The sequence below is a fragment of the Ptychodera flava genome, chromosome 18 (genome assembly GCF_041260155.1).
Source record: "Ptychodera flava strain L36383 chromosome 18, AS_Pfla_20210202, whole genome shotgun sequence".
Lineage (NCBI taxonomy): Eukaryota > Metazoa > Hemichordata > Enteropneusta > Ptychoderidae > Ptychodera > Ptychodera flava.
Genome location: NC_091945.1, coordinates 30,740,249 through 30,765,967, shown reverse-complemented (window position 1 = coordinate 30,765,967; position 25,719 = coordinate 30,740,249). Strand labels below are relative to the sequence as shown.

Here is a 25,719-nt window from a genome sequence, read left to right as displayed (position 1 = left end):
CCCAGAAGCGGGTCTGAAGAGTGTCCCCTTGTTGAACACAGGGTCCGTTGTTTTCTTTGCGGCCGTCAACTGAACCGCATTCAGTCTTTTGGAAAACACTTCTGCCTTTACCTAAAAAGAGTTGTACTACAAACAACATTTTGCGTCATCGGGCCACGATGCCCTGGCGTTTTGTAGTACTTTGAACCTCGCGTGTAAAGGATACGGTATCGCTGAGAACACGCATACACACAATGTCACCCTATTTACATAAAAAAACAGAGAGGCCAGAAAATGACGTAACTCACAAGCAATGTTAAGAATGGGTTTCGACGATTACTAAAAAAGCTTTCATATTTAGATAAATTGATAAAACACTATCATCTTTGTTCGTTGACAAGAGTTCAGAAAGTTTGCGAACGGTGGGTTATTTTTGTTCGCGGCCGTGGGGTTAAGCTCGTCGACTGTAGTATTCCAAACACGCCAGGCGATAAGATGCACGAAACCAACGCTCGCCTCTACCCAAGTCATCTCTTTATCTATAAAACATCTAAACCTATCTCATTTTCAAAAACAACTTCGTCTCCGGTACCAAAGTTTCCGCCACAAAGAGGACAAGAAAATTCCAGAGTAAGTTTCCACATGGCCTACGAATTGTCATTCCCGAGTGAGGTCATCAGCGGGCTACATATTCTTTTGGTATATTTTCTCTTATTTTTTTACTTGATTTTATTTTAATGTCAGAAGGAACCAAGGAGGAGGGTTCACGGCTTTCAATGACTACCCCCGCACAATCATGTGACCCCAAAACTAATATATTGTGCAAGTTAGGGCACGTCAGGGAACATGCTGAAATAATAACGGTCTGCTTCATATTCAGGCGGTGAAATAGAAAAAAAAATCTTCGGAGTTTGCTGAACGAACCTGACGCGAACGTAACCCGTTATCTGGTGCACGTCGTCGGTGTGGTAGCGGGCCACCATATTGGATTCGAAAAGCGTGTGTATCGGAAATCACGTTTTGCGATCTGATGGGCCACAGAACGCAACTCAGGAATGCGTCGAAACGTCCACCTGTGATGTCTTCGGATTGACTACGTTGCCTTTAAATCGAGAGATCATGTTGCTAAAATTTGACACGGACGACTACCCTTTTCTGCTCATTGCTTTGGCTGGAGATGTTCACTGTGATTTTCACAATATGGCCGATTTGCCCAACCTCGTGTGGTGTTCACCAACAGACACGCATGCCTACATACCCGAACAATACATGGGTTCAAAAAAACAAACCGCACAACGACCAGACCGCTATGAAATGATTACAATCCCAAATAATAGGTCGTTTTGAGTGCTCTATGAAATCGGAAACAGCAACGAGAGACCAGGAATTCACAGCTTACGCCAAACCAGGTGTGTTTATATTAGTGCAATGGGTAAGTATACACGGGTTTGTTGTTGTTGTCCGTTATACTTAGTGGTGAGTAATTGCGAGCAGCGGTGACAAGCGGATTGATCATACCTCTCGTAAGCTATGTGCGCCAAATTACAACTACACATTTCAATTGCAAATATTTAACAGTGATTATTACAATAAACGCCAATTTATGCTAATAAACATTTCTACAGACCCAAACATTTTAAGGGTGACCTCATTCACATGGTCTATGACATAGTTTTACGGAAACGTTCCTAATTTGCTTATATTTTTTAAAATTACAGTCATGGCAGTGAAGTGCAGTTTGTTCTGAGATATATATAAATTCCCGAGTAAAAAAATACTACCCGTAATCTGTGCGATTAAATACGGCGCGATTGTGGACCGAAGGTTTTTGAAATAAAATACGCCATTGTGTTTTGTTTGCTGAGGGTCCGTGAGTTTTGGCATTTTTCCCCTCATGCTAATACGCAATGAAGACATGGCTTTTCTTATGCATACTATCACCTTGAAAGAATCCGTAGCCTTACAATGAAGTATTTACCATTCAGTTATAGTAAGATGACAATTCTGGCCTAAATTACATGTTAATCAAATTAGATAAAGTAATCTATAGTTATCTGTTTAATTATGCTAATTACTGGTGTTTGGAGCTTATCAATTAGCGTGGTTACAGAGACAGGCCCGGTAATCCCAGCCAATTAGTCTGTCGTCTATCTGCCTCGCTGTGTCCGGACGGCACACCTGGCCCGGTAACCAGGAGATTTGAATAATTAAACCCTGGCCGCCCTTGCCGACATTACCTCCCAAAATGACGGCGTTATTCAACCGTTATCACCGGTGTTTTGTGCTGGTAGGAGAGTTCGCCACGTTGGCTCAGGTTACACTTATCCAGGTGTGAGAAAGACCAGTAGTTTAAAGTGGGAAGTGGAGTCACCTACCTGGTTTTCTTATGCAGTGCCATTAAAACGCACATAAACTCGTGACCATTATGGGCCGTTCGCTGAAGGTATTATAGTGTCATTTTGTCGGTGTTTGACCTAAATTCAAACCAAATGGCAGCGCTCGGGGGCTGGAACGGGATTTTGCACACTGAATGACAGAGCTGTCAGTTGCAAAACAATGAGTGGCCGAAATTTAGGCTCAATTCGGGCGTAAAGGAATTGCCTAATAGACGGTTGCAGCAATACAGATGGGTAGTGGTAGCTGAAACCTAGTCCTGATAGTCGAGCAAACACTATTAGAACGACTGCAACTTGAGCCGTTACATTGTTAACCCCTGAATCAAGGGGTCAGGCAAATTGCATGCAACTGCATTTCGGGGGCAGGGAGGTGAAAACGGAAGGCGAATGCTAGGTGTCTCCCAAGACATATCTGTGATGGGTATACAAACAATCAGCTGGCAAAGAAGACAAAGACTTGGTTGAATTGTCGATTCTTTTATTTTCCAGTGCTAAAAGTGGCAAAGAAAATAATGCTGTGTTGAAAGAACATTAAGACATGGAGGATGTTACCATTTTTTTCGATTGTCCGAAGCCTGACCACTTCGATTCTCTATTCAGCAATAAATTACTAACTCAACGACTAGAACCTTTACATTACAAAATAAAAAATATACTGAAGTCACTTTTATGGTTGGTAAAGGGCGGGAAGAGCTGCTGACTATGGTTATGTGAACTCTTGGACAACGAGGCGCCAGCTGTCAATCACGATTTTAAAATCCTCCAATAAAAAGCCCAGAAGAGATAAAACGTGTCAGTTTGATAACATTGCGAGAAGTACACATTCAAGAATATTAAGTCCAGATATTGACCGAGACTTTCCATTCTTGGAAGTTTGTGATCGTTTCCGTTAATTTCAAAGCGCGCATCTACTCCGCCGGTCGAGCATCTAAATTACAAAGTCCTAAGAGACTTGGTCGAGCCATTATTATTCAAGTTTGCGGCAATCTGTGGCGCGAAATAAAAATCTGAAGAAAATCGGGCGCGAAATAAAAATCTGAAGAAAACTGCGAAATAATAAAATAAAAAGCTCGATATAAACATTAAGAGACTAGCTAAACTCGGCACGTTTCAACTGAAATGACGTCATACTTTACTACTACGCAGTCGCAGAGAGTTAAATTGATTCTATAGTCGATCACAAAATTTAACAAAAACAGAGGGATTTGAAACACTACAAAAAGCAGGAAGTTATTTGTAAATGATAAATACTGCCATGAAAGACCCACAATTGTGTGCCTTTGCTAGCTAAAACTTTTGACATGTATATACAACATATATACAGAAAAAACAAAACATCTTTGTGTGAGTGATCAAACATCTGGCCAACCATTAAGTTGGGGATTGGTTGTTACATGGAAGTGTGTAACATATATTAAATTTTGAGATAACTTTACACTGTCTCAACGTGACTGTATAACGAGTATATTATCGGCTACACTTGCACCTATACGTAGTAATGTCTCGCACTGAAGTAGTTAGATTACAATTTTTTTTACTTGTTACCTAGTAAGATTAGAGTATATTTTTACTTCTATTTGGAACTTTTGACTCCTAAACTTTAAGAGGTTCCAAAATCTTGCAGGCCAAGAAGCTGGTCTTTTCCCAACATAGTTTTAGCCACTGTCTTCTTGTACAGTGAGACAGTTTATTCTTCCTTAAAATGGAAATCTCTGTTGAAAGTACACCGGACTCTCCACTCTGATTGGTTAATTTTTTTCACTTCAATTCTCCCACGGGAACTTGTTTGAACTTTAACCTTTGATAAACTTGAACGAGGAGACAAAATGCAGAAAAAACCCTTAAGACTGTGTCTGGAGCACAGGTGTTTTCTGTTGTAACTTTCATATGTCAATGCAAAATGTCAGGTATATTTTGGGATTCATGAATGATCATATAAACCATTGACCATGGCCACTAAGGGGGTATTTTATGAATAGCATAATTGTCCCTGGGTTTTGTGGCCCTGGAGAAAAAAACATTGACGTTAAATAATAATGAGAAACAAATTTTACACTATTCTGTCTCCTGGCATTGTAAGCCATTGCTTATCTTTGATGGACTTAAAATGCTCTGCGTTTAAGGTTATGTAAGCTGTTTTGGGAAAAAAATGCACAAAAAAGTAAACTGCCCATTTGGAGCAGGACCATTTCATATGGGTTATAGGCTGTGCAGGTCGCTATAGAAACAGAGAATACAAAATTGTATAAAAATTCACTTTTATAATAAAATTTTATACTGGCACACACACAGAGTGACATGGCCATAATCTGGCATAACTTAATAACATCGTCCGGTGACAGTCTTGAGCCAGAATAAACCTCATGTTATACCTGCTTGTCTTGGAATCTAGTAAAACAATATTACTAATACTTTTGAAGTCATTATACATCACCACAGCATCGGTATTCAAAAGTTGCAGTTCAATAAATTTATCATAGTTTTACTATATTTAAATGAAATTGTATCTTCAAAATATCAGTCTTACTGCATGACGTTGGAGAAAAGTCATGTAATATTTTAAAGATAGTCTGTATCCAGTAACACATGCAGTCATGGTTCGAGAAGAACACTTCCCCACACATATATCTCCATGATACTGTAGCATTTTGTCCAGCAGACGACGCATTTTTGATATCTCTTGCCATTCCTCTATAGTGGTTTCGATGTATCCATATTTTTAGAGTCCACAAAATTTATATGTCCTCATGGCTGACACGTCCTAGTCTGGGCAATTTTTGTACGTTGATTTCACACAATATTTTGAGAGGCGCTGGACTCAGTCGTCGCTCGTATTCTTTTTCTTTGTCGACTTTGGCCGTCGTCTGCGACGTTTTCGTCCCACGTCCAGCTTACTTCCGTTATGCGCTCTGCTATACTTTTTGCATTTGCACGACGTGACTGTTTTTATTCTGTATGTCCGGGTATCACCGTCTTCACAACGTAAATGCACTCTCTTGTGCCGTTCCACGTCGTTAACACACCTCCACTCCTGAGTTTTTATCCTCGCCCAAACTTTTATATATTCGGCGTACCAAGGAAGTACCCGCAGAGGTAAACATTCTCCCGTGCACACAACTTCGGTTATAGGTTTACTCGATGTGCAGAAACCGTCTGAAATGTAACGTTTCGATCTCAGCTCCGTGCAGCCGATTTGCAAATCATCTGTGGAAGACAATACGGCAAGTTTGAGTGGGTTTGTGTGCAGGTATAGAGCTGTACCAGTTTGCTGAATAGAAACCTTACCCAACAGTATCTTTGTTTGAAAGCTTCAATCTGTATAGTCGCTGTGTGTTTGAAAAGACACCATGCAATGGTTTTGCGTTCATGAATAAATTTTTCATGTAACAGAACAAATCTAGGCTGGGTGAATTTTTATCTGTATTCTGATAGTAAGACGTGGGCGTACGGAGTTCTCATTGACTGGTCGGATATTACTACACTCGTAGAAGGATCAACAACAACTCCGACAGTCGGCGGACGCCGCTTGCTGAAATCAGGACCGGCCAGTTCGACGGCTCACTGGTCCAAACTTAGCCGTTAAAAAGCCGGTCTGAGAACAGCACCAGTGTTGCATAGATTTCTAAAGAAAAGAAAAGCCATTGCATGCATGCATGTTGAATTGCGTACCCTTTGTTTACATACTGGTTATAGGGTGTGAACAGCATTCTACCTTTCTGATTAACACTCGTAAATTACATTCTTCCCCTGGCCACTTCAGATATTTATCAAAACTAAAACAATAAACATCAAATTAGCAAGAAAACAATGATCAATTTTACCTGGGTTATATCTGACGATCTGATCGGTGTCACCAGAGGCCCTATGTGTCGAGTTGTTCGCCGTGGACTGGTCCTGCTGTCTCGGCTCCCACGGCGGTGGGTACACGTTTCCTGCGTCGTATGTGTCCACAACTGCACAATTACAAAGAAGTTCCGTACTTATGAACAGCGTAAGGATCAGCGTACCAACGGATGGAGGCATTGCTCCTGTAAAGCAACCAAAGGAGGAATTATAACGGCGTGTTTTTGCTACTGTGCAAGTAGAGCAACGTATAAGAAAGCGCGGGAAATGACTAGCACTGTGAGTGACAATAAAAACACGGGTTGAATTCAAGTAGGCGGACACACTGCCTGCCAATCATTCTATTTGGCTAGCGTTCACTATGACGTATTTACCTGTCCACTAGCAAACCAATCAGATGTAAGTAATCGCGTTATCGTATTGCTAAGTAATAAACTTCGTTGATAGACAGTTCGCAAACAATAGCCCTATTGGTAGAGAAGGCTGGAAAACTACCCATCACTCTTCCTGACAGTTGACACGATAGCATGACCCGAAATACAACGATATGGAAGCCGATCTTCCTCTGATCAGATGCAAATATCAGTCAAACTACTTCTTTTTTCGAAGGCTGACAGGGGGAGGGCAACTTGGGGCCTTGGCATAAGGTAAGCCGAATTTATTTCAGCAATGTTGGTTGATTCCGTTGTTTAGAAAGCACGCCCCAAAAATAGTTGCGGTTTACCAACCCTTTCAAAAAACGGATGCTGCTTGCAAAGTTTGGCCCGTTGCCAACAGTTATCTAATTACGCTAATTACTCTCACGTGCAAAATTACGAACCGAAATTTGATTTTTTTTCTTATGCTCGCAATTTTTTTTTTAATCTCTACCACGCGGTTAGAACCGAAGCACTTCGCTGACTCCAGTGTACGTACTTTCCACATAGCTACTTTCCATGTCTCATAAATTTCTTGCTGGTCGGCTGCATCTATACAAACTTCATTTTAAAGCGTAATATGGAACAAAACAATAGATTCTCGCAATACAAAAGCTAGTTTGTTTTTATTCGCGTTAAGCCTTACCCTGTATTATATCAATTCCCGCCCATCAATAAGTTCAAGCCATTACTTATTGTGCCAGATTTTCGCGTAACTAACCCTTACCAAAGCGATTGTGGAAATTTGGTGGCGTTGGTACTTCGTTATCTCAAGGTATTCAACGCCGCGCCGTATACCTGCATTTTATTTACAAACACGGCGGTTCCCCTAAAACCCGGTCCAGCGCGTCCTACACGACGCTCTATGAAATTAATACAGGCTGTCGACGGAACATAGGTGCATACATTGTAGGTTGGTACCGTTCGCCGGCAGAGGAAAACCTTATGTAGAGTAATTATTATGAAAAAAGCGAGCCATTCAATGTGACAATCAATGGAACTAAAGTTCTAAATATAGAGCTGTCAAAAAAAGACACAACTGGGTATAGTCATCTACCGAAAGGCCACCTTTGGTCAAATTTTACGCCGCAACATTCACTTACGAAAAAAAATTGAACTTGTGCTACAGCACATCGCTGTCAAGGTCATGGTCCACGTGAAGTTGACGGACGAATCGCCCCGTCGAAGTCGTGGAGGGGGCAGAGGACAGCGAATGACGACTACACCATACTTGTGACAAGCTACAGTAATGTTACCAACCTGACGACATCAATGCGGCCAACCCGACGTACGTAACTGAAAAACTTTTCATGCGCAAGAGTTCGCTACAGTGTAACGGACCGGCCATCCAAACATCACACACCGCGGTCGTGCCAGCCACATGAACACCGTCGATACTTGAACATTTTCAGAAGCGAGGAGCCCACCGAACGCTCTAACAGCGAGACTTCTCGTCGCAGAAAAGTGAAGGCAGGGTTTCGACGCTACGTGTGGTAAAAGGGCCCTAGAAACTATGGAGAAGACATGTTCTAACATGAATGAACCTGAACGGAATAGAAGCTCGGCTATTAAGGGATGACATGAGCGCTCTGTAGTGTAGTGCTTTCAGAAAACCACCACCCCACTGGACTGTATTCACTCAAACGCACAGCGGGCTGTTCGAGTCGAGCTCGTAAAATTTACCGTCAAACAACTCGCCAGGTACGAAAAAGACGGCGTTCAGATCGCCGTCACCAACTCGCTACAGTTTCGACCGACAACTTTGAACGTTTTCCGTCACTAAACATTCAAATGTACCAATTAACGTCGTTTTAAGGAGACACGAATGGAAAAGACAAGTTTACCTTGTCGAGTTGGCCGAGTCCCACCAACAAAAATTTCAATATTTCAACGGGCAGACCGTACTGTGAACGATAGTATACAGGGTTTACCAAGGACGTCACGTCAAGACCAAAACTTGCTACAAACACTGATTGTGGTCGGCTTTGTTGTTCTACCATGCAGTGACCTAGAGAAGTTGCTCCGTGGTGTTCAGGCAGCCCTTATAGCGATGTGTTTTGCATACTGATAGTGGGGCATGTATGTTAACGAAGAAGAAAGGGGGTCACATGCCACCGCTAGCTCCATTTGAAAAGCAACATCGCGAACCTGAACTGCAGAATCGGTTTTCGAGCACAGTGACGTCACAGTGATGCAAACACCCAATAGGTGTAGCGGACTTAATTTGTACTGTTACGATTTTAATGAGGCGTGGACTCTCCATCCATCAGAGGACTTCCAAAACCGTACAGGGTTACCGCTCTCTGGTCGTTTCTAATCTCTCAAGGTCACTCGCAGTTAACACTATAACCAAGTCGCATATACAACGCACATTTCCCCCCAAATACCAAATATATTTCTCGTGATCTCTCCAATGCCAAGACCCTTAAGGTGGGCCTACAATCACTCTTTTACGGAACAAAGATTCAATTTAGAGTCGCAATCACACCTGTAGAAAGGTAAACAAAAAGACCCTCGTGCGCACCAATGTGAGGCATACATGTACATGCGGCGACCCAGGTAACTACTTCATTTGGCCAACCTTTGACCTGCCCGCCAGGGACAGTTATGGGTCATCACTCAGTCATAACTTGGGAACGAAGCCTCCGGCCAAAGTGTCATGTCAGTTACATTTCCACATAAATGACAGACACGGGAGCACAACGGCATTATTGCTGAGAGACAATACTTGTTTATGTTCACACAGGTGCGTCGATTCACCGAGAGAAAGGGTTGGACGATTCTCAATCAGTTGTGAAGGTTTGAAGATTGACCTATCGTTTGGAGCATCCAGCTGCTTCCTTTCCGGCAACAAAACTCATCCAGTCAATTCTTTTTTACGGGATCGGCGATCTTGCCGCCATTGACCCGAAAATGAATCGCGTTTCTTTCTTGATAGCAATCTGAGTAGGTAATAAAGGGTAAAACTAGCGTGCGTATAATGACAAGTAGTGGTTAAGCTCCCCTTTTGGTTCCCTCTCCTCCATGCATGAATTATGAATTAGACATGTAAAATGGTCAAAAGTAAAATATGAGCATTAATATGTTTCTCTCCTTCTGAAATGGTTTGTATCATTAATATATATATCTACCCACTACATCAAAAACACGACGTGTTTAGAATATACGGTATATTTTAAGAGGATCATAAATACGCAAAATCCGGACCAAATTAACTGCAACACTCTTAATCTACTAATCAATGTGTCACGTGTTACAGCCGGTAAAGCTTCAAGTAGCTCACACTCGACTCATTTTTTTTTCCTTTCAGAAACAAAGCTTTTCTTGACATTTGTGATTGGTCCCTTGGACGTACGCCAATTTGGGATAAGTTTGATTTCAAACAGAAGAGGTCCCCAGAAGCGAGCCCGTTGGCCAGGGATCACAGGCCTGGATGACCAGAACCACCTGTTGGATATGAAAGAGCCTACTGTCTTATCATTGGCCACCGGCAACTAGTACGCATGCGCACAGTCGCCTAGCGACCAAATCTGATACATTGTACCAAAGATTACATTTACACAGCGAGTTGTTGACATGACATTGGCGCGGTGAAATTTTCGTTCGACGTGGAACTCTCGTGTACTCATTACAATACTCCAGTTTCGATTTCAATGTGGTGGGGAGGATACGGGTTGACCATCTTTTACGTGTCAGTCATGCGGGTTCGTTGCAATAGGGATATTGTTCAGTTTCTCTTCATACCAGATACTGATGCATTCAACATATTCAGTTACCTGATATGCAGTCATCCCTAACTGGGTATCGGCTTATTATATTTAATAAATAAAAGTAATTATGGGAAGTTATTGACAAAATTATTAAATCTTACTATTTATCTTTCACCTTCCAAGTATGCAAAGAACTTCTCCATGAGTAAAACTACATTTAGCAATATTATAAAGTCTTGAGTAAAAACCTGAATACGGAAACTTGGCAAAGTCAGCATATTCTGTCAAAAATCACCTTACTATCGGCACTCGATACAGAATTTGTTGGGCATCTGTAAACTTTGGAGGGGAGAGTAAGCGAAACGATTTTGCACGCTATATCAAGACTCATATAAGTTTAAATGATTGAACAGCAGTGTTTAGACATTTAAGTGTTTCTGTAACACAACCACTGCCCTACAACCAGCTTAAATCAGATACCAGCACACATCACAACAGCGTGCACCAACTTGCACTAACTTCTATGATAGCAAATGTCCGGACCTTGGCTTAAGAAAAAGCCGTGCCTTTGTTCAAATTGGAAAGTGACGAACAGAAACTATAATGTATCAACCCATCCAGGGAAAGGAGGTAATTTCATCGAAATCAATCTCATCGCCTAATAAGATACCTCGGTCTCTGCATTTCCTTTCGCATAACCACAAATAGAATGACAGATACCTGTGTAAAAAACTGCTTCGCCTTGTCCGACGTTCTCGTTTTATCCGAATCCTATACTTCGGAAGACCTTGTGCCGTCTAACCCTCGACCATGTGGTTATACCCTTCGCACGTTAGTTAAATATCCACCTTATGCTAATTTGGAAACTCCTCGTCTGATTGGCCGGTATCTCATCCGCGGATATTTTGGATTCAGCGAATCAGATTCCGAAATTCATGACCTAAAATATCCGATTACTAACCGAATTTGCCTCCAGCAAGGGAGAAGGATGAGTAAACCGACATTCCAGGCAACCCTGAGAAATATCTTTTTCTTTCCTACCAAACTGCATGCGTAATCATAAACGCTTTAATAAACTTTTCGTTGACTGTATAGCTACACTAGATAGTTATTGATTAAACTACTAGTATACTCTCATAGTATTGTGACACAGGGAATGTGCCCATTTAAGTTACTCTTTTTTGACTGGTACATTAACAATCTATTTATAGTTTAAGCCTGCGAATTGCTTTAACGAGCTCCATAAATTAAATCATACAGGGATTCCTGGTGTAGGTCTTTTGTTTGATTTTTAAGTGTTAAACCACCGTCATTGCGTATAACATCCATGTATCCGACATGCGGACGGCTTATAAAGCAAATTAAACGGGCCAGGTGAAGTGAACACGACACGATGCGTGTTACCGTGAAACACTGGACATACGTCTAAATCATATTTACATTGTCTAAAATGACGAAACGGTAGGACATCAAGTTTAGCTAATGAGGGCAGTGACCTGTTTCCAAGTAACAAGATAATTTGACGATGATGAGATAGTTAAAGCCACGCTGGGATTCCTAGTTGCCTATGTCGAGGAGGCGCATACTGGAACTTCGATATTCGAGAGACGGGTCTAAGAATTTACAACGTGGCCAACCTAGAAGTTAACTTTGCATTTGACCAACATGAAGAGAGATTTATCAGCGTTGAAGATCAGCTAACATCGCTCCAAGGTGACCAGACAAGCTGAACAAAGACTTGTTGTTAATTCGGACTGAAGTAGGCTTGAGACAAGTGCGGCTTTCTTCGCACCGATATATTTATGCACCGAACAAGCCTGTCAGTAGGGAGATCGAACGTAACGTAGCAAGCGTGTTGAGATCCCCACATTGATCATGTCAGCAGTCCGGACTTACGAACACTTCGTGGAATCCACCAAGGGAACTCTGTGACCCTGTTCGGAGTGATCACACACTTGATCTCACTAACTGCTTCGAATGGAGCAGAGAAAAAGACCGAGCTTCTGTTGCTAGGGAGTTGTAATACTGCACTTGTCACTGACTGGCTCTCGGTCACCATCACATTCAAGAGTAAATTATGATCAGTGGGATTACCGGGTATCAGAAAATTGATGACATGCGCTATTATCATTATTGTAGTGGGTCGTTGAAACCTAACAGTTTGCCATCACCCCAATTGACGGCTGATTAATTGACATATTTGATATGTTACCAATGCTAAGCAAATTTATTACACGTTTACGCTGAAGGGTGTCAGCTGACATTTGCGCGGGAAAGACGCGAGATTTGAAAGACTGAATGACCCGGTCCATCGTTATTACTGCTACCACTGAGTGTCTCCTTCCGCTGGATTGCGCCATCACAAGCGATATAAAGCTTAAAGGTGTACAGTCATCTGTAATCTAAATATGCCCATATATAGTCAAAGGGGCGTTCCTTGGTATTCAAAATGCCCATGTGAGGGCGCTGTTTTTAAAGAGCGGCCACCCGCTTAAAATTTGTGATTGGTTAGATTTTCTCTTTCCATGGTAACTGTGGCAAAATTGGAACGGGTGACCGTTAACCTTTAAGAGTAAAATTAATTTGATTGCAGTGGGTAGATCGGCGAGTACAGCTAACAGGCCATCAATCAAAAGTGTTCTGTAACAGTATCCGGTAATAGTTGAACGGGCCAACTTAGGGATGGACCATTACATTTTGAGAGGGGGAGTGGTCAAAAAGCAAAAAATTAGGGGAAACATCTTCACTATCTTGCAAAATAAAAAAAAATATATTAGAAAGCAAAAAAATGTTAAATCTGACAGTTTACTTAGAAAAAAAAATTAACACATGACTCAAGTGGAAAAAAATTAAAAAAATTTACAGTTGTAAAAAAAAATTCACAATGTGATTGTGATCGCCCCCACCTCCCAAGATGAATGGTCCGTCCCTTAGGTAATAGCAATGAGAAGAGAGGCGCTTTTTGCGCGGCCGCAAAGGGACAGTGGTTTTCACCACGACCCTGGCGGATGAATGTATGTATACCAGGTGCAGTGTTCATGCTGGTCAGTGCACTTTTGACCGTGCGTAAAGTACGAGCGCAAAGCTCACCGAATGCCGACCCTTCAGAGCTACTAGTAATCAGTACCCTTTAGCAAATATCTCATACAGCGTATAGGAGTCTACACGCGCCTAACATTGACGCTTTAAGATAGTATTTTATGAGTTATTAGCTATTTAACACCCATGTGAATGTTAGAAGAATTATAAAGCTTCATTTTTAATGGGCCACTCCACTTACATTTAGGTCAGGTCAGGTCAGGTCACGAAGGTACGACAACGTCGACATCAAACGACGAAAACGACAACTACTTTTTATATAACAGATATCATAACAGTGACAGATGGCATGGGGTTTTGCACTGCGCCGCGATACACTGACACTGGAATGACGTGATTTGCAACTCTTTGAAATTCGCTGTGCCTGTACCGTACGTATCCACGGTGGATTTTAACTTGGCAGCTGCGTCTTAAAGTGAAGTGACTCAGAATGGCAAAGAAATCGCCTTTGGCGTGAGCCAGCGGAACTGGAGACGGGATATCAGGAACGTGTCTTACACCCTCAAGTGAATGAACAACCACACGGATGTGATCGATATGTGTTAGTCATCACTCCTCCATGAGACATGATGTAATTAATTATTTATACAATTTAAAAAGTTTGTCGACAAAACTTCTGTGAGGTATAATGACATGTATTTTTGTAATTGGACTGAGTATTATAGGGCACTTCACAGCTAGTTGCAAGCTTCTAGTGGGTAACTGTTAGTAGTTTTAGAACCGTGGATATGTAAATTACAGAACAGTAATGCGTGTTTGAAATTTCAAATGAACATTGGAATCACTGTTGTTATGTAGGTCATTTCCCCCACACTCATCATGACCTGAGTTCAATTAGTCTAGAACATTCCCAAGGTCACTGCCCTTGATGACCTCACAACCTTGAATTCAATTAGTCATGTTTGGAATGTTCTGGAAAGTTGATTAGTTGTGTAAGGGAGATAATTTTAGAACAGTAATTAGCATGTCAATAAAAGTTCTAGATTGTTCTTACATGCCTTTATAAAAGGGACGTGCACAGCTTCCAGTCAGACTTTTGGGATCGTGTCTCTTGTGTGTTACTAAACTCCAGCAGTAGTCATTCTCAAGACTTTTCAAGACCTTCACTGCCAACGCTGGATTTATACTGTGGACTTTGTGCAGCTTCAAGCCTGCAAGGACTGTTCATTCATCCGACTGACTGTTACAACTCTGAGACTGGAGCTTTGCCGTCCCAGCTGAGATAAGTAGTCTGTACACTTTTAAAGCTTGTACTCTATCCCTGACTTAGCAATTAGTTTTATTTTTGTAATAAATTCTGTTTAAACGTTATTTGCTGAGTTCACCCTTTTGTTCGTTTTCTCTGCACGTAACAAATTGGGGGCTCGTCCGGGAGACGAATATTTTGAGCCGTTTGACAACATTTTGACAGCCTTTTCAAAACTACTATACTGTGAACTCAGCGAAATTTAATCATGGCGGAATTTAAACCAGACGAATTTATGGATGACCTTGATCAGGACACATTTAATTCCCTCAGAAAAGACAACCTCATAACACTGGCCAATTTCCTTAAAGTAGAAGTCAAAAGATCTATGCGCAAGAGGGAAATACAGTACCGTATTGCCAAACATCTAGTTGATTTAGGCCAATTTGAGGAATCCACCCTGAAAGATCATGAGCCCGAGTCTACCTCTGAACTCAGAAAATTAGAATTAGAAATGCAGACAAATTTGGAGATCAAGAAACTAGAATTACAAATGAGAGAGAAAGAATTACAAATGGAAGAAAGACAGAGAGAAAAGGAGAGAGAATTGGAAGAACATCGACTACAGTTAGAAATGAGACGTTTAGAGCTTGGACAGTCAGGAAAATTCTTCCCTTCAGACAAGTTTGACATCACTAAGCATTTCAGGTTAGTTCCCCCTTTCCAAGAAAAGGATGTTGATAAATATTTCCTCCATTTTGAGAAAATTGCTCAGAGTCTGAATTGGCCTAAGGAGTCCTGGTCTATGCTTTTGCAGAGTGCTTTGGTGGGTAAAGCCAGAGAAATTTACATTCAGTTGTCAGTAGAGCAGGCTTCAGATTATGATTCTGTGAAGGAATTAATTCTCAAGGGCTATGAGTTGGTGCCTGAAGCTTACCGTCAGAAATTTAGGGATTGTGAGAGGTGAAGGATCAAACTTATGTTGAATTTGCTCGAACAAAAGAACAACTGTTTGATCGTTGGTGTTCTTCTGAAAAGGTCAGTCAGAATTATGACAAATTACGACAGCTCGTTTTGATTGAGGAATTTAAAAGGTGCATCCGGAGTGACATCAAGACATTTATCAATGAACAAAAGGCAGATACATTGGAGGTCGCTGCACGTTTGGCCGATGATTATTCATTGACCCACAAATCTTCATTTCTCAGCAAACCATCCCAGTCCTTTTCATACAGAAACAATGCAGGTAAATTTAACTCCTCCTTTTCATCCAAGAATTTTTCAAAGGAGAGTAGGAAATCAATGACAACAGTTCACAAAATTCAAGTAACACTTCCACATCATCAGATCCCAAGTCTCAATCTCCTTCTGACAAACAGTTTGGTACACTTTCTTGTAATTATTGTAAGAAAGACGGCCATTTAATGTCAGAGTGTTTCAAATTGAAAAGAAAACGTGAAGGTCAAAGTGGTCAAAGTGGATCTAAGCCAACCGGCTTTATTTCTTCATCAACTCAATTACAGTCTAATAATGTGTGCAACACATTTTCTGAGGTTTAAACCCCTCTCATCCCCAATTAATGAGGTCAAGGTCAATTCTTCTCAAGATAGCATTATGGGTATTTTCGAACCATTTATTCATGATGGTTTTATATCACTTTCTAGTGATTTCTCTTCCGCTACCCCTGTCAAATTTTAAGAGATACCGGGGCTTCCCAGTCTCTTTTGTTGGCAGATACCCTGCCGTTTTCTGAAAAGTCATTTTCAGGTTCTAAAGTTCTTATTAAGGGGGTAGATTGTAATGACTACATTCCTGTTCCTCTCCATAATGTCTATTTGTCTTCGGACTTTGTTTCTGGACCTGTGACTTTAGGTATTAGGCCTTTTTTTGCCTTTTGAAGGGATTCACCTTCTTCTTGGAAACGACCTTGCTGGGGACAAGGTCATTACTAATCCACTTGTGACTGATAATCCTAGTTTAGATCAAATCCAGAGCCAATAGAGGAAGACATTCCCGGTCTTTTCCCATCATGTGCCATTACTCGAGCCATGTCAAAGAAAACTTCCGAGAATCAAAATACTCTCAAAAATAATGTCACAGATGTTGACTTAAATGACACCTTTCTCAGTCAGGTGTTTGACACGGATCATTCCGTTATCCCTCGTGGATTTGAAACTTCCAGTAAAACTTCTGCGGACCAAAGTCAGACATTTTCTAGATCAAATCTCATTGCAGAACAACACAAAGACCCAGATATTTTGTCTTTGTTTGACAGGGTTGATGATGAAGGTAAAACTTCAGATAGCTCTGTTTCCTATTATACAAAATCTGGTATTCTCATGCGTAAATGGAGACCTCCAGATGTTTTGGTTGATGACGATTGGGCTATAAAACATCAAATTGTGGTTCCAAAGCCCTACCATGCTGATATATTGCGCCTGGCCCATGAAACCCCCTGGGCTGGTCACTTAGGAGTCAGGAAAACTTATCATAAAATTCTCAGTCACTTTTATTGGCCTAATCTCAGGCAGGATGTAGCACATTCTGTAAAACTTGTCACACATGTCAAATGGTAGGAAAGCCAAATCAGACCATTCCAAAGGCCCCTTTACAGCCAATTCCTGCATTTCAAGAACCATTTAGTAGGATACTAATAGACTGTGTTGGGCCCCTACCAAAAACAAGATCAGGAAATGAGTACATGCTGACAATAATGTGTACATCAACTCGGTTCCCAGAAGCCATACCACTGAGAAATATAAAGACAAAGACTATAGTGAAAGCTTTAGTCAAATTTTTCACTTTATTTGGCCTCCCTAAATGTGTCCAGTCCAATCAAGGCTCCAACTTTATGTCTGGAATTTTTCAACAAGTAATGGATCAGCTAGGCATTAAACAGTATAGGTCATCCGCCTATCATCCAGAAAGTCAGGGTGCTCTTGAGCGATTTCATCAAACTTTGAAAAACATGATTAGGACCTACTGTTTTGACACAGAGAAACAGTGGGATGAAGGAATTCATTTTTTGCTCTTTGCTGTTAGAGAGTCAATTCAGGAGTCTCTTGGTTTTAGCCCATTTGAGCTTGTATTTGGACATACAGTCCGTGGCCCACTTAAGCTCGTTAAAGAGAAATTCCTATCAGACGATGATGATTGTCTGAATATTTTGCAATATGTGTCAGATTTTCGTACAAAACTCTCTAAAGCATGTGAATTAGCCAGAGAAAATCTTGAGTCATCTCAGCAGTCAATGAAAACCAAATATGATAAAAGCACCTCAAAACGGAAGTTTGAACCCGGTCAAAAGGTTCTTGTTCTACTTCCAATTCCTGGAAAACCACTCCATGCTCGTTACTTTGGGCCATATCTAATTGATAAGAAATTGAGTGATTTAAATTACATCATAATAACACCTGACAGGCGAAAACAAAAACAGCTATGTCACATAAATATGCTTAAGCCATATTTGGATAGGGATAATCCTACTATAACTCAGCCTGTCAGTGCAGTCAGTTCAAGCCATTATGAAGATAGTGATACTGAAACTGACTTGAGTGAAAATACTCTAAACTCAAAGCTGGGCTCGGTCAAGCTTCAGAACTCAGAAATCCTGGAGAAGCTGGAGTCTACAAAGTTGGCACACCTCCAGCCAGAACAACAACAACAGGTGAAAGAACTGCTCCACGAATATAAACACCTATTTCAAGATGTTCCAACGAGGACAAACGTCATCTATCACGACGTTGATGTTGGGGACAGTAAGCCTGTAAAACAACATCCATACAGACTGAATCCAACAAAAGCAAAATATCTCCAGGAAGAAGTCAAATACCTGCTGGACAATGACTTTATTGAACCCAGTAAAAGTAACTGGAGTTCGCCGTGCATACTTGTTCCCAAATCAGATCACAGTTATCGTATGTGCACGGACTTTAGGAAGGTCAACACTTTAACAAAGACAGACACTTTCCCAATCCCGAGGATTGATGACTGCATCGACCGAGTGGGAAAAGCCAAGTATGTGACGAAATTTGACCTACTGAAGGGATTTTGGCAAGTCCCTCTGACGGATCGTGCTCGTGAAATATCCGCCTTTGTTACACCAGACGGATTGTTCCAGTACAAGGTGATGCCATTCAGAATGAAGAACTCTCCGGCAACGTTCCAACGGATGATCAACGACGTCATATTCGGGCTAGACGGGTGTGCAGCTTATGTTGCGACGTCGTCCTGTATAGTGAACCTGGGAGGAACACATCAAGCTCATGCGGAAGTTCTTTGAGAGACTGAGCAAAGCAATGTTGACTGTCAACCTTGCCAAATCTGAGTTTGGTTGGGCGAGGGTGACTTACCTCGGACATACTGTAGGACAGGGTGAGGTAAAACCTGTTGATGCCAAAATCAGTACCATTTCAAGTTTTCCCATACCAAACTGCAAACGACAACTGATGCGCTTTCTCGGTATGGCTGGTTACTACAGAAAATTCTGTCCAAATTTCTCCACAATTACTGAGCCTTTGACTAACTTACTTAAAAAGAAAGTAAAGTTTGTTTGGTCAGAGCAATGCCAACAGGCATTTGATACACTTAAAGCCATACTGCAAAGTGCCCCAGTGTTGTCTGCACCAGATTTCATTTTGCCATTCAAATTAGCTGTAGATGCTAGTGATACGGCTGCTGGTGCTGTTTTATTGCAAGAGGATAGTCATGGTATAGATCATCCTGTTTGCTATTTTTCACGCAAATTTAACAAATCCCAGAGAAACTACTCTACAATTGAAAAAGAGTGTTTATCTTTGATATTAGCTTTACAGCATTTTGAAGTTTATGTTACTTCTTCAAATCAGCCAATAGTGGTTTATATTGATCACAACCCTCTTGTTTTTCTGCAGAAATTCAAAGGCAAAAATCAGAGATTGCTAAGATGGAGTTTAATGTTACAGGAGTTTAATCTTGACATTAGACATATCAAAGGCAGAGACAATTTAATTGCAGACTGTCTCTCTCGTATTTAGAGTTTATTGTTGTTCACTTTCAAGAAATTTTATTGTTGTTCACTTTCAAGAAACTTTACTTTAGAGTAAAACAAAATTTGAGTACTTAAATCCTTTTCAAGATTACATTTGTAAAAGAAAGATTTTTCTTTGAAAAATTTTCTTTTTTTGAAGAGGGGGTGTGTTATGTAGGTCATTTCCCCCACACTCATCATGACCTGAGTTCAATTAGTCTAGAACATTCCCAAGGTCACTGCCCTTGATGACCTCACAACCTTGAATTCAATTAGTCATGTTTGGAATGTTCTGGAAAGTTGATTAGTTGTGTAAGGGAGATAATTTTAGAACAGTAATTAGCATGTCAATAAAAGTTCTAGATTGTTCTTACATGCCTTTATAAAAGGGACGTGCACAGCTTCCAGTCAGACTTTTGGGATCGTGTCTCTTGTGTGTTACTAAACTCCAGCAGTAGTCATTCTCAAGACTTTTCAAGACCTTCACTGCCAACGCTGGATTTATACTGTGGACTTTGTGCAGCTTCAAGCCTGCAAGGACTGTTCATTCATCCGACTGACTGTTACAACTCTGAGACTGGAGCTTTGCCGTCCCAGCTGAGATAAGTAGTCTGTACACTTTTAAAGCTTGTACTCTATCCCTGACTTAGCAATTAGTTTTATTTTGTAATAAATTCTGTTTAAACGTTATTTGCTGAGTTCACCCTTTTGTTCGTTTTCTCTGCACATTGGAATCACTGTTAAATTGTTAAAATGCACCATTGGAGGAAAATCATTGTTCAATTGTCCGATGCCCAAGATTTTGACGTTGGATTTGTTTTGTTTGTGGTGAACGAACCCCATTTATCCATGACCCGCGAAAGTTAGCAATTTGTTTCCATGGAAATAACCTTCTTAAGATTAAATTCGAGGAGTTCAGATTGCGCTCATTGGACAAGCAAATCGGGAAGGTAAAATTTTCCCACGATTTTCCCATTACTGCGTGCAAAGTTTCATATTTAAAGTGCTTCGTGCGCAGAATTACAAACTCTGCAAAGTATTCGGATAAGTTTTCGGTAAGTACGACACTGGCAACGATAATGTCTGAACCTAATGTCTCCATATTAAACTTGTCCTATTTTCTGCACGTGGCATTCAAATCACGGCAAACTGCAAATCAGTAATAATGGAGAAATGTTTCGGGATACGTGACAGTGTTACAGCTCTATGTACACAGCTTGTTTTTTCGCCCCTCATGTGAGAGTTATAAACGCGGTACTAATACGGTAACGATATCGGCTCGTTATCCAATAAATTCAAGCCACGTTGACCTAATTTGAACCAACCCAATTGTTCGTGTTCTTTTTCGACGTGGTTTGCATATCTAAACAGCAGCAAGATGCCATGCTATTCGCCATAGGTCAGATTAGGATAAACGAACTAAATAACCAACACCTGGCCACCATGCAATGGTATCAAATATTTGGACTGACGACTTAAGGGATCTACGCTCATTGGTCAGTGTCTCGCTGAACATTCCCCACACTGACCAATCCAACGTTATTACGGTCATCAGTTAGAGACCTATTCGTCTTCCCGATTCCCCCAACACAAGACCTGATACGTAGGACGGGCAGCACTTTTGACAACGCGACTTTACATTTGATCGATTTTATCCTATATCAGATGTTGATGTGCACCGAATTTACTGAGACCCAGGTAACGTCTTGGTTATCCTCGTATAACAAAGACAGAATAATTTCACGTCCAGAGATTTTTCTAGCGATGACTGCTAGTAAATGATAGTATTTTAGACATTTACAAAAAAATTCAAAAAGTACAATCGCCAATCAGACAAAAAAATTCAGGGAATGATACGACTAACAACCTTCTAACAAGTCACTTCATTGGCCAGTGGACCTCACACGTGGTGAACTCGCGTGGCCTTTGACCAATAGATGACTCTCTCTTGTCTAATTGTACCGTCTTAAAGTTTTCTAAAGCTTGCGCACCGGAATACACGCATATATTATAAGCGTAGTCAGACGGCAACAAGAAGTGTGGCCGAGACTCACGGATATATGGAAACTTTTTTCCCGCCTTAGGCTTGTTATGGAATACAACTCCTAGTAAAAGATAGCCTTGCTTGAGGTCGAGGAAGTAAATACTGTTTTTGACAAAACAAATAATATGTTTTGAAATTCATTGAGAATGGCTAAACCGGAGCGTTCACACCACACCGCGGAAGATTTATATTTTCAATTGTCACGGTACGGTCATCTCCTGCAGGAGTACGTGCATGAGAGAGAGAGGGCGAGAGAGAACGAGAGAGAAAGCGCAAGAGAGAGAGCAGCGGAGAGAACATTTTCCAACACTCATCGAAAGCTGAGAATTGGCAATTCGCAGTAGCAATGAACTGCCACGTGACTCGGAAAGTGAGTCGTTCTCCGATTCACATGCACGGCGCGTGGCCCTGACTTACGGTGAGGACAACCGCATCGACGGCGCGGCAAAGTAAAGATGGCCCATACTCTGGGTAGGCCTGAGTTTAGACCCTTGGGGTGACTCTGCGTCCTCCCCTGTACCCGCTCTCAATTTACCACAGCCGGCTTAAATAGGAAACGTGAGCTTACCTTTGATAAAACAATCCTTAGAAATCGAAAACTCAACGAAATTGCGTAAAATTATCACGCCTAGGGTTGGACAGGGTGTGCAGTGTTGAATGGTAAATCCTCAATGAGCAGACAGATTTACCTCACGGAAAAATCATTATACGCTATCTGGAATGCACAGCGGCGCACGTGCAGGGCCTTGAAAAGAGAATGAATGTCCGTTATGGAGATCTGGGACGGCCCTCTTCCGTTCATCTGCGCCTAAACTGTCTCCTTCCCACGTTAAATATTACGACAGAGCCGCTTTTCACAGTACCGCTACGCATCGCCCGCGGTGGGTACATCTGTCGGACACAAATACAACGTTACAATGGCGATGCTATTATTGAAACTGGGGACACATGATCCCTGACTGTGTGCCTTCTATTTAGGGAACTAAGTTCGGAACCACAAGGCCTTCAAAAGAACTATCTATCACACGACTTCGAATACACCATGATACTCTCGTACATAAAACACTACAATGGTGCGATTTTTTTTGTATCGGTCTCTCAACGGATCACTAGTTTCCCAACCCACGGTTACCGGGCATGTGGTTTTAGAATGGACGCTGTCGTCTCAGTTTCTATAGTAACACAGCCCTGAAAAGGAAAATATATGATGACTAGTCGACTCCCATCTTTTTTTCTCTCAAAAAGACAAAAAGGGATAACCCGATGAAAGAAACTTGAACTGGGTGAACCGGTCCGTGATGAGAAATAGCTTTCTCGTTTCAAGCTACACCGATAGTGTGTGCAGTCTCACAACGTGCTCAAAGGAGAATTGCCGAGCAGAGATTTGGAGGGAAAATTATTCACACAACTTCTAAAAGACATACCTCTTGGATTCATTCACTTTGCGCCCACGAAACGATAAACTAGCAAGCCTTCACCGGAAAATGGCGCTCTGACGTTTAGCAACCAGCAGACAACTGCCCTCTGCACAACATGCACACACCTCAACAGTGTTCGCCGAATCCCGAGATAACACTTACGAACGAGAGTAAGATTCAGAACCGTTGCGAGTTCCGACGCCAGCTCTAGAGTGACTCAATCGTGGAAGAACGCAGTATATAAGAACACATCAACAAATTTAGTCGCAATTACGGCCGATGAAGTTTGATTAAAGATTGACACGCAATATTATTGCTTTCACTCATTGAAATGACTCAGAACTAGCCATAATACCGTTTTCAAAAGTATCTTGTTTTGATTTGAGCGAGCTATCGGCACGAAAATACTAATTTCCTTGATTTGGCAGCACCTATTTGCCGTGACTCATAAAACCCTATCTTAATACCACCATTATCCCTCTAAAATGCGTCAATCAAATCGTCTCCTCCACTCCACTGCCATAGCTGTGATTGTAAACCACAGAGGCGAATGCTACTCTGTTCGGCGTAAATAGACCCTACTTAGAAAAATTAGATTTCATCAACAGCCTGTGTAATTGCAGTCCTGAATATAAACCCTGAACTGGCAATGATGGAGAGCGCCAGCAATCACTGAAAACGCACCGGCGTAATGTGTATGTTAATATTCACTCATTCTCCGGAGAACGGAAGAGCATTAATTTCCCCTACTTGATTCGACCGCCTTAAACGTGGAATAGAGTGTTTTTTTACCAACACAATTCAAACCGCGATATTTCAAATTCCTCACAGCGGAAGTGACGTCATGCGGATTGACTCGGGAAAATTCTTTTGGCGTTCCGAGGTTACGGTCACCTGGCGAGACCTTCATTCAGGAAAATATGATAAATTATCATTTATATCAGGGAGGTTTGGGAAATATTTCACAGACGTAAATAGAAAACATTTTTTTGATGTCAATGCCCTTGCATATGAATGTAGTTTCCTCCGCATTACGATTGAATGAAAACAACTTTCTCGCCTGTCCAAAAGGTGAAACGAGGGGACGGGCGCGGTGGGCCATTGGAATTCCGAAAGAATTTGGATGTTGAATATTTTGTTATTCGCCAGGAGGAAATAACATGTTGAGCAACCATTCACGTTTCATCAGAAATTAAATACCATAGTAGCGTATCTGTAGGCTATCGGTGTCCCGGTCGCGTGCTGTTTGTACATATTACAGTTCTCCATGATGTCAAAACTATAGGGGCCTGAACACGAACTTATAAAGGGACGTGGTCTTCAAGGCCACTAGTGAGACGGTGTCAGACAAGGGGCCGCCCTCCCTGCAAATATTTTCCTTTCTAGGCTGATCTCATTATCGACTGTAGCTTTCAATTATTTTTTAATCCCCACTTATGGAGGGCTTACAGTGTTTGTTTTATGGTTAATTTCACACCACTGGTAATTTCTTGGGAAAGGGGCACATATATCATAGGAATGAAGCACCGAACAGACAAATCATATTTCGTACGTCTCGAGCGAAAGTATACCGAGACATGATCTCTTGTCAGTCGTTCGGAACGGGGGTTGGCATAATGCGGTGTATGCCTCGTGGATCAAATTTGTAAACAAAGAAAATGATTACCACGATCTTGTTCCATTGCTACCACTTAAAACGAAACAAGTAAAAAGGTGTTAATGGCATAATAGCAATTACAGGGCTGAACAATGCCCAGCGTGGCTAATCCTCTCTGATTAAATCTTAAGCGGGAAGGACAGACAAAGGTGCTCGACAATCTTATTTGGGAAAGACTCGTCGGCTCCGTTAGTCGTTTACCCTGACTAAGATTACCGGCAGTTGTCTCTCAGAGCACCTTGGTAGAACAAACCAGACGCCAACCGCTTCCAAGTAATGACTTGATGGTCGTCGTTCGTTCCTTTTCAAAACAGATGACAATATTTTTTTCGAACCTGGGCTTATTTGCATTGTCAATGCTGTTTACCTTCTGCTGCCGAGATAGAGATACCCAAGTCCTTTCGTCCGACTGAAATCGAATTTTGAAGAAAATCACGATCGACGGGTCAAGCAATGTCATCGAGAATGGCGGGAAAAGAGACAGCGGAATCACGAACACAAAGTGATGTATGGTTTACTGTCTTGACTGGCGCACAAAAGCGACAATTATTTTTATATTTTTGAGGTCACAGGGTCGTCCTCTTTAAATCTGCGGACTTTACCACTTTTCGCAGCCAGGGATACTTAACTGTTGAACGTACAATAGCAGTGTTTCAAAAAAGCATATTCCGATTGCATATGCCGGGGCATGTACGGAGGGAGCGTGGACACAACAATATCGGCCCACAGATGTAAGTTATTTTGGAGGAGAGCTTCGGGTTTCAATTTCGCCGCTGGAAGTGAGCGCCCGGGGTTTGACTTTGCCATATCTCAAGTCGGGGGGTCCTTATTAGAACGTCTTAAGGAAGCAGACGTACCGTGCACGCCACTCACTTCACGGTCATGATGTCGATTACGGTCCGTTGATGTTGAACAGCGGACACGTGAAACACAAGGTCACCCTAGGCACGCCGCAATAATTTA

At 41.6% G+C, this 25,719-nt stretch overlaps 1 protein-coding gene and 1 long non-coding RNA gene across 9 annotated transcripts; one reads left to right on the top strand and one right to left on the bottom strand.

Moving 5' to 3' along the window:
• The first annotated feature begins 373 nt into the window (after positions 1-373).
• LOC139117358 (uncharacterized) lies at positions 374-16,307 on the top strand. 8 transcript variants are annotated; one of them, XM_070680398.1, is made up of 3 exons: positions 374-609; positions 860-1,411; positions 9,945-16,307. In XM_070680398.1, exon 3 carries the CDS (start codon positions 14,898-14,900, stop codon positions 15,594-15,596), a length of 699 nt encoding a protein of 232 aa, XP_070536499.1. In that variant the 5' UTR covers positions 374-609; positions 860-1,411; positions 9,945-14,897; the 3' UTR covers positions 15,597-16,307. The 8 variants fall into 8 exon arrangements, with proteins under 8 accessions (XP_070536499.1, XP_070536502.1, XP_070536503.1 ...); XM_070680401.1 differs by lacking the exon at positions 860-1,411; XM_070680402.1 differs by lacking the exon at positions 860-1,411 and having other exon boundaries at positions 374-678.
• On the bottom strand, positions 6,220-8,612 carry LOC139117363 (uncharacterized). Its single transcript, XR_011548515.1, has 3 exons — positions 8,479-8,612; positions 7,895-8,145; positions 6,220-6,403 (listed from the first exon to the last, which is right to left on the bottom strand). It is a non-coding gene; the product is annotated as an uncharacterized lncRNA (long non-coding RNA).
• Positions 16,308-25,719: the final 9,412 nt, after the last annotated feature.